At 37.9% G+C, this 13,700-nt stretch overlaps 1 protein-coding gene across 1 annotated transcript in view; it reads right to left on the reverse strand.

The window, feature by feature from the left end:
• The window catches only part of LOC126090105 (SEC14-like protein 2), a 317,955-nt gene that overhangs the window by 24,767 nt on the left and 279,488 nt on the right, over nt 1-13,700 (reverse strand). The window contains exons 7-8 of the mRNA XM_049906960.1: nt 7,782-7,981; nt 2,276-2,424 (exon numbers count right to left, since the gene is read on the reverse strand). Coding sequence (XP_049762917.1) covers nt 2,276-2,424; nt 7,782-7,981 — 349 coding nt within the window. The remainder of the gene's footprint in view (nt 1-2,275; nt 2,425-7,781; nt 7,982-13,700) is intronic.

A 13,700-nucleotide genomic window follows, 5' to 3' on the forward strand; every position in this document is an offset into this window, starting at 1 on the left:
TTTGAGTTTCAAATTTCAGGTGCAGCTTAGATTCGGGAAATTTTTTTTTTCCTTTATTTCGAGTCTCATTTTTCAGGTGCGGCTTAGATTCGAGTGCGTCTTAGATTCGAGTAAATACGGTATACACTCGCACACACACACATATCCATCCACACATATACAGACACAAGCAGACATATACAGAGGCAAATAGTTTCATATATTTATTTACTTACTTATCCTTTGCCCATGGACTCCAGCCAATAATTTTCAGCTGAGAGTAAAGGGTGCATCATACAATTTTATATATACAATAAATGTGCAGCAAAGAAAACAGGATTACATTCAGAGATACATATGAAGTTATTACATATTTTATGTTACTGTACAATAGCTAATATTTAATTTGACATTTAATTCTCACTCATAGTGTTCTCTGTAAGATACACTTTAAAATGACTGTTATATAAATTTAATTCCTTTACTTCCTTAATTGATTTTGGACGCTTGTTGGAAACCTTTTTCCTGCTTCCTTGGGAGAACTCATTGTAAATTTCAGATTTTGCTGTCTTGTGTAATAATTCTCCTTTCCTCTTGTTGCTTGGTCATGTATGTCTTTATTTAGGAGGTGTTTATCACATATTCTGACTGCTAGTGGCACTAGGTGACACATTTCCACTTTGTATGACAGCTGTGCACCAATTGCGCATCGTGTAATTCTGACCTCTCTGGCCACACAAAAGAGAGTGCTGTTGGGCCTATATGCACAGTACTTGCCTGTCATTTGAATCATTTATTACGGTTCTGCTGTTCTTATCATGACATGTTACAGACCATTGTTTCTAAATGTTTCACTTTTTACAAACAGTAGTGTATCTCGGATTAAAGTTACCAGGAAACATGTAATGGAATGAGTGTGTCATGATTATGGTAGGGAAGGTGAATGGTTGACTTTGGTTTATTGGGACCATTTTAGAAAAGTGTGGTTCATCTGTAAAGGAGACCACATATAGGCCTATATTTTTGATTAGTGCTCAAGTATTTGAGACCTGCTCCAAGATGGAGTAAAGGAAGGCATTAAAGCAATTCAGAGTCAGGTTGCTAGATTAGTTACTGGTAGGTCTGAGCAACACACAAGTATTACAGAGACGCTTCGGGAACTCAAATGGGAATCCCTTGAGGGAAGGTGGCATTGTTTTTCAAGGACACTGTTGAGAAGATTTGGAGAACTAGCCTTCGAAGCTGAGTGCATGCTGATTCTGCAGATGCCAACATGCATTTCATGTAAGGACCATGAAGATAATATATGATAAATTTGAGCTCATATGGATGCATACAGATTGTCATTTTTTTTCTCACTCTATTTGCAAGTGGAACAGGAAAGGAAATGACTTAGTGGCACAGGGTACCTTCTGCCATGCAAGCTACCATGGCTTCCGAAGTATGTATGTAAATGTAGATTTTAAACCCATGGATAGTTGCATGGAGTGTGTTGTGTTACAAATGGCCATCTGTGTTCTATATCTGTTTGTCTGATACATACTCTTAATGTACTCTGCAATCTCAACAGGACACAGTCATACTACAATATATCATCTCACACTTTGTTTACAGTGCACATTTACATAAAATGCATAAAGAGAAAGCAGCTAATCAGAGTTCTTTCCCCAACTCCAGTTTGAAAGACAATATTGGCAAATTCAAGATGAACAGTCTCTACCCCATGTGGAATGCATTGATTCTTTAGTATTTTGTGTTCACCTAATACATTGTTACAGTGCTTTTCTTTTCAAGTTGCTAAGAGGTTATTATAACATAAGATTCACATAGCCATTTCTGAAGTATTCAGCACTGGTCCATCGTCCATTAACTCTTTTAATTTTTGGGTGGTTTTATAAGTTTCTCTGCTTATGGTTGGTCTGCATTTGTTGGGCACGCTTTTAATTGATACTGTGTATTGTTCTGAGTGTCTTAAAATATTTTGAGGCCACAAATCTTTTTCCAATGGTATACAATTTTGAAGAATTTTATAGTAATATAAAAGAAAACTCAAGGATTAGCTCACTTTATGGGCACAGTAGTGTCACAAATTTAGATGGAAGGAAGTAAGAAATTAATCTACAGATAAAGATGAGTAAAGCCTATAAACTGAAGAGTACAAAGACTTGTTAAAAGATTTTAATACAGCTAGTAAGTATGGTAATGGGAGTAATTACCAGAACAGAAACTTAAGAAAAAGGCCAATGAATTCTGATAATCTCATTGATAAAATTATTATCTGAGAAAAGTTACTCACTTCAGGAAAGAACCGTCTTGTGCAACAACAAATGGAAGTTTTAATTTGTCTCCCTTCTTTATTACAGCAGAAGTGTAATTTTCATTTTCTGCAAGTTTTTCACTGTTTTTATAATAGTATGATTTTGGGATTTTACCTCCTTGATTGATCTGAAACCAAAAATATGTTTAATCAATTTAAACACAACTAATATCTCATTATATTCATCATCACTCTTCTAGTATGACAATGAAAAATGTGGTATCTTATATATCATAATGTTTCCTATATTGACAAAACCCACTTTTTGCCTAATTCTTTGTATACACTACCTCGTGTTTCTCCCGCTGTATGGTTTGAACTTAAATTTTGTCATAGCTGGATAACAACAACTAATGTTGATCTAGTGTGAAATTTTAATACTACAGTGCGAATAATACAGTGTTCTTGGAATGAGTAATAAAACTTAAATATGATAAATGGCAACCACGCAACTGCTGCCAGCAACATATGGAAAAAGGTGTAGAGACTGATGCGAGAGGTCAGTGAAGTGAATAAATAGATGTGAGAGGTCAATGAAGTGAATAAATAGACTGCAGTTAATGAGCACAATTTGTAATCACCTCCTGATGATAAACAGTTGGTCTGAGCATTACAGTAAAATTTCAGCAGTGCACTCACAGAAGTTCCGTTTTTTCAGATCAGGTAATTAGAAGGTGGCAGTTGATCAATAATTGCATGAAAGTTATGGCTCTGAGCACTATGGAACTTAATATCTATGGTCATCAGTCCCCTAGAACTTAGAACTACTTAAACCTAACTAACCTAAGGACATCACACAACACCCAGTCATCACGAGGCAGAGAAAATCCCTGACCCCGCCAGGAATCGAACCCGGGAACCCGGCATGAAAGTTGATGAGCCAGTTTACAAATTTTTATACACTTAAGAACACATTGTTTTCCTGTCAACAATAGATTTAAATTATCAATGTGCTTTATTAACAGGACCAATAATGCAAATGCCAGTGAATACATGAAACTTTTCATAGTGTTTGTAGGAACATGAGAGTGAACTTGAAGTAACACTGTCTTTATTGCAATAATATGCTGAAGCCTTTGTGATAAAACTGTTTATCTAAATAGAGCTCAATCATCAATAACAAAGAACCACTCAAATCAGTGAGCTACATCTGGACAGAATTACATGTCTTGCAAATTTTTGACACAATGTGCATTCAATGTAAGCAAATTCCCCCACTGAGGACACCTACATATTCAAAGGTTCTAGTCAGCCATGTGCATCTCACACCAGTAACAGAATACTCTATACAACCAAGAGACTCAAACTGCTCCCAAATGAACACATGTGGTGGCTTCTTTATTTTAATGTGAGTCACTAGTGACTGGTAGCAGTTTCACAGTGGCCTCATTACATCATGTATAGGCTGTAGTAACATTAGGGCAGATATGATTACTTTCAGACTGTAAGTCAGCTGAGAGGTTTTAACAGCTAATAAACAACATTACTTTATCTTCCCTGAAAAGTTCTGATTTGGCATTGCCAAGGATGTCTATTATGTGTGGGCACAGTAATATCAACTAGAGGGGGCAAATTCTGCAAGTCCTGTGGAGTAACAGATCTTGACCATAACTAGCATTATGGTTTGAAGATCCATTTGGTATTGACTCAAGTTCCTTGTAGTAGTAATAGGGAGGAGATGGGGGTCTTCTAGTGGAAAAAAAAGTACCACCTATATCCTGAATCTAGTCTTTACATCTCATGAGATTGTGTTATCATCATATCGAGGTATTCTAACAGGTAATACAAGTTTTTAATAACTTATGTAATAAAATGAAACACCTGCAGTCAACATTTCGATGTTCTTTTATTATATTGCAACCAGTTTCAGTGACTCAATATACCATCTTCAGGTGTAACTGACACTGAGAAGATGAACACCAATCATATTTATTATACCACCAGTGGCCAACATCTATCAACTGGCTTCCATAGAATACTGCAACAGTGATGTTGTGTGCGAGTTGGTAGCTGATGATTTCAGATACAACATTGCTATTATACTATTCTACGGAAGCCAGTTTAAAGATGTATGCCGATTATGGGATCATGTATATGATGGGAGGTCACCCCCTCAGTACCAGTTACAGCCTGAAGATGGTGTACCAAGTTACCGAAGCTGGTTGCAATGTAATAAAATAACATCAAAACAATGGCTGTGGGTGTTTCATTTTATTACATAACTGAACAGCCAAAGTCCCACTGACCATTGATCACAAGGATGACTTACAAAAACCTCTCCTGTAGGATGTATATGACTTCAGCTTTGACCCAGTGTTGATCAACATGTGTTGTGGACCAGCTGCAACCTGCCTAATGTGAGCATACAAAAGTGCATTACTTATTTTTGCAAGGAACTGATGCAACCAGATCTAAGAAGTGGAATATGTTACTGATGTGGACCAGGAGTATTGTTACCATATACCCAGCTCCACGACATCCTTGACACATGGATGTATAAACACTGAAAACTGTCTTGTAGCCAACTGAAACATTAATAAACTTCAGTCAGCATTATGTGTGTGCACATGCGCGTGCCCCCCCCCCCCCCCCCCCCCCCCAACACACACAAACAAAATTACATTTCACTTATTCATGTCAATATCATGAAGACGATAGATTGCTACTTACCATACATTGCAGATGCTGAGTCACAGACAGGCACAATAAAAAGACCCTAAACAAGTAAGCTTTCAGCCAAAAGGCCTTCTCTTGCATTAGACAACATAAGTATATACATATATCTAAAAACAAAGATGATGTGACTTATCAAACGAAAGTGCTGGCAGGTCGATAGACACACATACAAACACAAACATACACACAAAATTCAAGCTTTCGCAACCAACGGTTGCTTCATCAGGAAAGAGGGAAGGAGAGGGAAAGACAAAAGGATGTGGGTTTTAAGGGAGAGGGTAAGGAGTCATTCCAATCCCGGGAGTGGGAAGACTTACCTTAGGGGGAAAAAAGGACAGGTATACACTCGCACACACACACATATCCATCTGCACATACACAGACACAAGCAGACATTTGTAAAGGCAAAGAGTTTGGGCAGAGATGTCAGTCGAGGCGGAAGTACAGAGGCAAAGATGTAGTTGAAAGACAGGTGAGGTATGAGTGGCGGCAAATTGAAATTAGAAATTAGCAGAGATTGAGGCCTGGTGGATAACGAGAAGAGAGGATATACTGAAGGGCAAGTTTCCATCTCCGGAGTTCTGACAGGTTGGTGTTAGTGGGAAGTATCCAGATAACCTGGACGGTGTAACACTGTGCCAAGATGTGCTGGCAGTGCACCAAGGCATGTTTAGCCACAGGGTGGTCCTCATTACCAACAAACACTGTCTGCCTGTGTCCATTCATGCAAATGGACAGTTTGTTGCTGGTCATTCCCACATAGAAAGCTTCACAGTGTAGGCAGGTCAGTTGGTAAATCACGTGGGTGCTTTCACACGTGGCTCTGCCTTTGATCATGTATATCTTCCGGGTTACAGGACTGGAGTAGGTGGTGGTGGGAGGGTGCATGGGACAGGTTTTACACCGGGTGTGGTTACAAGGGTAGAAGCCAGAGGGTAGGGAAGGTGGTTTGGGGATTTCATAGGGATGAACTAAGAGGTTACGAAGGTTAGGTGGACGGCGGAAAGACACTCTTGGTGGAGTGGGGAGGATTTCATGAAGGATGGCTCTCATTTCAGGGTAGGATTTGAGGAAGTCGTATCCCTGCTGGAGAGCCACATTCAGAGTCTGATCCATTCCCGGAAAGTATCCTGTCACAAGTGGGGCACTTTCGTAACCTCTTAGTTCATCCCTATGAAATCCCCAAACCACCTTCCCTACCCTCTGGCTCCTACCCTTGTAACTGCCCCCGGTGTAAAACCTGTCCCATGCACCCTCCCACCACCACCTACTCCAGTCCTGTAACCCGGAAGGTGTACACGATCAAAGGCAGAGCCACGTGTGAAAGCACCCACGTGATTTACCAACTGACCTGCCTACACTGTGAAGCTTTCTATGTGGGAATGACCAGCAACAAACTGTCCATTCGCATGAATGGACACAGGCAGACAGTGTTTGTTGGTAATGAGGATCACCCTGTGGCTAAACATGTCTTGGTGCACGGCCAGCACATCTTGGCACAGTGTTACACCGTCCAGGTTATCTGGATACTTCCCACTAACACCAACCTGTCAGAACTCCGGAGATGGGAACTTGCCCTTCAGTATATCCTCTCTTCTCGTTATCCGCCAGGCCTCAATCTCCGCTAATTTCTAATTTCAATTTGCCGCCGCTCATACCTCACCTGTCATTCAACAACATCTTTGCCTCTGTACTTCCGCCTCGGCTCACATCTCTGGCCAAACTCTTTGCCTTTACAAATGTCTGCTTGTGTCTGTGTATGTGCGGATGGATAGGATGGATATATGTGTGTGTGCGAGTGTATACCTGTCCTTTTTTCCCCCTAAGGTAAGTCTTTCTGCTCCCGAGATTGGAATGACTCCTTATCCTCTCCCTTAAAACCCACATCCTTTTGTCTTTCCCTCTCCTTCCCTCTTTCCTGCCGAAGCAACCATTGGTTGGGAAAGCTTGAATTTTGTGTGTATGTTTGTGTGTCTATCGACCTGCCAGCACTTTCATTTGGTAAGTCACATCATCTTTGTTTTTAGATATATTTTTCCCACGTGGAATGTTTCCCTCTATTATATAAGTATATACATACATTCATTCACACAAATGCAGCTCATACACAGATGACCACTGTCTCTAGCTGCCAAGCCAATCTGGCTTCTTTTTATTGTGCCTGTCTCAACATGTGCACTATTCAGTGAATAGCAATCTATGCTTTCCATAATATTGTCATTATTTCATGCTGGATTTTCCATTGCTTGATTTCACTTACTCATGTTATTGATAACATTAATATTGATTTGAAGGAGTTGTGTATTTTCTTAAATTCATAAAAAATTGTGAGATTTAATTATCGTGTACGAAACCATCACTTTGGAAAATTGAGAAAACCTTTACCATTAAAAAAATTTCTTACAGTCATTCATGACACAACTTGTTCAGAGGAAATTATTCCAGCTTACATTGTCTACAATTCCATTTCAAACTACTACTCGCAAATTTTTTTTTTTTTTTCCGGGCACAGTTTTCTGACACCTATGGATGTACTTTTCAGATGTCTGTTTCAACAAACCATGTCAAAATTTCAAACTGACCAATTCCAAGTGAGACACAGAGATTCATAGAGCACTACTTAAGTATGTGTTTTGGTTACTACCAATTGCAGTCCCATACATAAGGCAATGAAAGTAAGAATCTTTTGAATCATAAATGTTTTCTCAAGTTGACTAATGTGATATTCTTTTGTATCATCTTTTACACTTTTCTCCATAGTTACAGAAATATTTCTAATAATATGTACAAATTATTGCTAAGCTCTTACTTTGGATGGACATTTTGGATCACCATCAGGATCTGTTAGAGTTCCTCCATAATATGCTGGTAGCTGATCTGCTGGTATTGTACTGAGTATTGCAGCCTTCCACTTAACTGGATCATTTTTTATAATCTGTATTTTACTTAATGTGTACTCCTTCAGAAAATTTTTTACAACTGAGAAAGCAATTGCAAAAACCTTTGGTGCTGAAAAAAGCAATGATTGTTTGAACAACTTTTGCTTTTAAGAAATACAATACAACAATGTTCTACAAACACAACTGCTCACTGTTTGCCACACATCCTATGTTGAAATCCTCAATTAAAATGTAAATATCATTGGAAGAATTAATTCTACATTTGATTACTGTATACTTAGAGTGGGGGAGTTCGTACTTGTACTTTAATAAAATTATGTGCCAGGCTGGAACCTAAATGCACACGTGCTTCTAATGCAACCAAGTTATTGAGACAGGATTAATAACCCCCTTCACTGTTTCACTTCTATTAGTACCTATTTTCTGCAGTAGTGAAGATGGGCAGTGAATCATACATTGATAGCTCAACCATTAAGAGTATTATTTGCACAAGGCAATGGCTTCCAGTGAATCACTTTATCTTGTCAGGTAGTTTAAACCAAGACACAAACTCCACTAAACAGACCAAGATACATTTTTCACATTTAATTTTTTTCCAATACTGAAAAATGACATTTACGGAGATATAGGATACGAGGAAATCATATCTGATCATTTCTTCTATGTCATGAGCTATAATGTTAAAGAATTTTTTGGTTAGTTATAATTTAAGAAGTGAAATCTGGCATAACCTATCCCTTTGATGTTAATCAGAAATCAAGTCATAATCATTATGATGTAAAAGGTATTGCTATCAATAAAACAAGTGCTCAATATTAAGTTTTTGAATTGCACATTTAAACAGAAAAGTTGGAAGGTGACCTCTCTGATATCTAAAGTTACTGTTAAAATCTAATTTAGACTTAAGTATTAGGAAGTATTTTCTGAAGGTACTTGTTGCAAATATAGCCTTATGTGGAAGTGACACACAGACAATAAGTAGTACAGACAAAAAGAGAAAAGTAGTTTTTGGAATGTGTTGCTGTAGAAGAATGCTAAGGATAATATGGGTAGACTGATTAACTAATGAGAAGGTGCTAAGTGTATTGAGGAAAAAGAAATATAAGCAGAATTTGACTAAAAGAAGGGTTGGGTTGGGTTGGTAGGGGACATACTGAGGCATCAAGGAATGGTCAGTTTGGTAATGAGGGACATGTAGAGAGTCAGAATTGTAGAGGGAGACAAAGGCATGAATACAATAAGCAGGTACAAATGGTTATAGGTCACAGTAGTTATGCAGGGATGAAGAGGCTTGCATACGACAGACTAGTGGGGAGAGTTGCATCAAACCAGTCCTCCATCTGATCACAACAATAACAACAAGAAGTTATTAACTTATGACCAATCGTTAATAGGTGAACTATAAGTATCTGTTGTTGCAGTAACAGGTGTTGATAGTGGTAAATTGTCGTGTGCATGTGTAGTTTATAAAATAAATGATGAAATAACCAAGTTAAAATAGATGATGACATTTTGCCTATGAAAGTTAAAAATTATTATCAAGCTGACAGTAAGAGAACTTTTTCCAATCCACATTGGTTTGATAGAGCAACTGGCAGTAACAATTTGAAAGAACAAAAAGTCTTGGTTGCAGAAATGTATTATTTATTTTATCGATCCTCCAATGACATGTTTCACCTTATCTTAAGATTGGCCTATAAGAAAAAAATACAATCTTTCATATAAATGGCATGACCCCAATTTAGCAAAATTGGACTAGCAACAAAAAATGTGTTTATGAATGGTTTGAATGCTTTCATGAAAGGAAGGAAACAACTGAGGATAAGCCACACTTATGTTGGCCACTGACAAGCAGAACCCCAGAAAAGATGAAGAAAGTGTGACAAATGCTGGCACAAGATCAGTGACGGACTCTCAGATTGATTGCAGAACAATTGGGCATTATCAAGGACACAGTGCACACCATTGTCCATGATGATTGTGGTAGGTGGACGATCTGCTCCCAATCTGTGCCATACAACCTCACAGATGAGCAGAAAGCAAAATAGATGGAAACTTCTGGTGATTTCATTTCCATGTGTGACCAGGATCCATTGCTTCTGAATACTGTCATCATGGGAGATGAGACCTGGTGCTACCAGTTCAATCCAGAATCAAAATAGCAATCAATGTCATGGTGTTCAATGTCTTCCCTATGACCAAAAAGAAAGAAAACACCGCTGATCGCCTTCTTCGACAACAATGGCATCATCCACAAGGAATTTGTTCCTGGAGGTCAAACCATTAATGTTGCCTTTTACCAATTTGTTTTGAACCAATTGCTACAGCATATCCAGTGGGTTTGACCAGAGTTGCACAGGATTGGAAAATGGATGCTGCTCCATGACAATGTGCCTGACACAGCGCGATTTGTGTGCGCCAATTCCCAGCATAGAAGATGGTAACTTCTTGAACACCTTCTGCTTTCCCCTGATATGGCTCCTGCGGACTTCTTCATTTCCCCGCTTGAAGGTGGCCATGAAAGGTGAATGTTGTGCTGAAATCAATGCCATCAAAGATCGCCTGACAGCTGTTCTGTGACTGATTCCACAGAAGGTCTTTGCTGATAGTTTCAAGAAGCTATATGAACGTTATCAAAAGTATGTTGTAGCAGATGGTGACTATTTTGAAGGGCAATAAAGAACATTTGTTTGTATATTTTGTTTTGTTTGTTGTCTGATAGCATTCACCAAACTTTTTAGACACACCATGTATGTACCATAATAACTGGAATGATAGAAATCACAATGGGACTAATCACATAATCAGAGATAGTGGTAACTTCTATCAGGATCAAAGTGTCGATAGAGAGAAAATTTTGGATATCAGCAGGATAGGAATAATGGGGATAACCATGGGCATTTTAATAGAAGACACAATCATAGAAGTAGCAACCTGAGAAACGGCAGTTTGCCTCAATGGAGGTCCACAGTTTTGGGGCGAGGAAACACACGGGACCCCCAATTTGCACTTGCAGTTAGACAATAACAACAGTGTTAAATGATATAGCATCTGAAACTGAAGAGAAGGAATATGATTTCTCATTTATATTTTGATCAAAAGTTTTGGGATACTATGTTTAATTATGGTGATGGAGGTGCTAATCACAAACCAGAATGTGAGAGTAGTGGGAATTTTGATGTAGTCTATACTAATGATTTCTTCTCTTCGGTGGAAAACACTGTTGTTGATGTATGTAAATGAGGTGATGACTGTATTGGATCTGAACTAGGTGGTATTTTTGATGTAGATGTGAATGAGAGCTGTGAAATAACTGAGGTTGGTAAGTCTTTGACTGGTGGCTTATTGCAAATGAATGTAGGTGAGGTAAGTGACTTTGATGAAGATGAGACTTGTATTGTTGGAGGTGTTATTGATGAAGTACTTTTGGGGGAATATTCTGCTGCTGCTGCTGCTGATGATGATATCAGGTACTTGTGAAGTTTAAGAATAATGAAGTTTTGGAGCCATTTGTAAATGATGTTAATGATACACATAAGGTAAGTGATGTAAGAGAGGGTCATGGAATACCAGTCCAATCGAAACAGTTTTTCCATTAATGCTATTCAGAGTAAAGATCCAAACAGTGAAGGTGGGGTAACCGTGAGCCTGGAGAATAAAGGTGAAAACTTTTTGAAGATTATTTGGGACAAGACTGATGATAACACAGATAAAGGTGCATTCTGGAATAAGTTAGCTGTGGTTAGTCAGAATTTGTATCCCAGTCGGTGGAATGAAGTGAAAGAGGAACTAAACAGTAAGTGTAATTTTGACAGTATTGTGTTTTGTTTTCCTGCTGTAACAAGTGATGTTAGTTGTGCCATGGAATCTATTCATTGTGTTTAATCTTTACCTCACAACATGAGTAACCAAAGTAATGCTATGATACCTGCAAAGTTGATAAAACCTTGTGTGGATCTAGCATTTGATGAAATTGAAAGTGATCTTTTGCATGAAGTGCCTGACAATAGAGAGGATGATTCAGAATTTGTGTGTCATTAAATTAAAGTTAAGATTGCTCAATGGGAAGTGTAACGGAACATATTAAAGGCTTTACTTTACTGAAGTATGCGATACCCTCCAAATTCAACCAGTTTAATGAGTATTTATGATTATAGAAAAGTTATTGTGTATGTTAACAATGATTGCATAACATGTCTCCATAAACAGTCAACCCATTAAATTATACTGAATAACTGACCCACACAAAAGTTAATATCACTTGATCACTGATACAGAAAATGTCATCATGTAAAAACACTAAGTTCATCTTAAATAATTAATATGAAGTACGAAAAATAGTGGCCAACTTAGGTATTTTGGATCTCCTTAAATAAAAATCACCCAGTGAAACCTATTTGTTCACTAGGAGCGTTTTCGCTCAGTATTCATGTAATCAATTCTATTTTAGACGAAAACCAACGTAATTCTTAATAATTCATGTTGTTTACTTATTTATGCAAATTAGAGAAGTCAATTGACAAACTTCTAAAAAACAGCCTTTTTGTAACAAAGAATTATTCTGTCAAGTCAACAAATCTGTCTGTCATTTTAATAACATGTTAAATTATGTCACTCGATGCAAATTAATAACTTTTCTGCACAAATTATGATAACAGATGTACATGTGACTTATAAACTATATCTCTTTTTAGTAGTTCTTTGACAATGTTATAAATACCAGCAGCAAGTAGGGTCGGGGGCGCAGTCGGAATGTCACTTTGGTAAAGTGTGTTTGTGTGTTATTGTTTGAGGTGGATAAACAATGCAAAGAACATGTAAAGGAAGTACTACTTTGTGTTGTGCCATGGTCTTTGGTGGACAGTGGAATTAAGATGGCCACCAAAGTAATAAATATTTGAAGTTTGCATATTTGTTGGTTTCGCTCGTTCTTTATCATCAAAAGCACATAAAAAACACGGGACCTCAAGTTTTTACCCCTAGACAATCAGATTTAGAGCCAGCATCAGCATCGAGACACAGCAGCGATCTAGCAAGCAGCAGCGATTACCACAATGCATTTTAATGGTGCCAACCTAACATCAAGTGCTAACAAGCTCCGTAAATGGGAGTGAAATAGTGCGATTATAGCAATTAGGAATATCTATGACTAGGCGACCATTAAAGAAGGTAACCGTTTGATACAGGTAGCCCAATTTTGGTATATCTGAACAATTTAGGGGTAAGATCATGTACAGTAAGAATTTATGGAAATGGTCCATTGTAGGTGTAAAGATAACAGGAGCTACAGGTAAGCAAAGCAAATTGGTAAAATCTCAGGTACTGTTAACTTTTAGTGTAGAAGACAAGATATTTGAACATGGATGCTTGGTGATCCCTAGTCTGAAAGAAAATATACACTGTATTTGCAGATTCATACAACTGCATATTTCTGTTTTGTATGTCATGAATGTAGTATGTAAGATCTTGTGATTTCTGAAGTTCTGTCTTATCTGTTGCCTGAGTTTAAATCTATGCCACACTGTCTTTGCAGATTCATTCAACTATATACTTCTGTTTTGTAATAGATTTGTGCTTTAGAATTTATTACATATATGCTATGTGACTAAATGAGTAGATCTTTTTATAGTTTTGAAATGGGACAATGCCATTAAATATCCAGTAAAAAAAATTTCTTATCTAAGAATGCTATTAGTCCCCAGAATGAGATTTTCAGTCTGCAGCAGAGTGTGCGCTGGCAGAAGTAAAGCTGTGAGTACCGAGCGTGAGTCGTGCTTCGGTAGCTCAGATGGTAGAGCACTTGCCTGCGAGTTCGAGTCTCGGTCGGG

The sequence above is a fragment of the Schistocerca cancellata genome, chromosome 1 (assembly GCF_023864275.1).
Source record: "Schistocerca cancellata isolate TAMUIC-IGC-003103 chromosome 1, iqSchCanc2.1, whole genome shotgun sequence".
Lineage (NCBI taxonomy): Eukaryota > Metazoa > Arthropoda > Insecta > Orthoptera > Acrididae > Schistocerca > Schistocerca cancellata.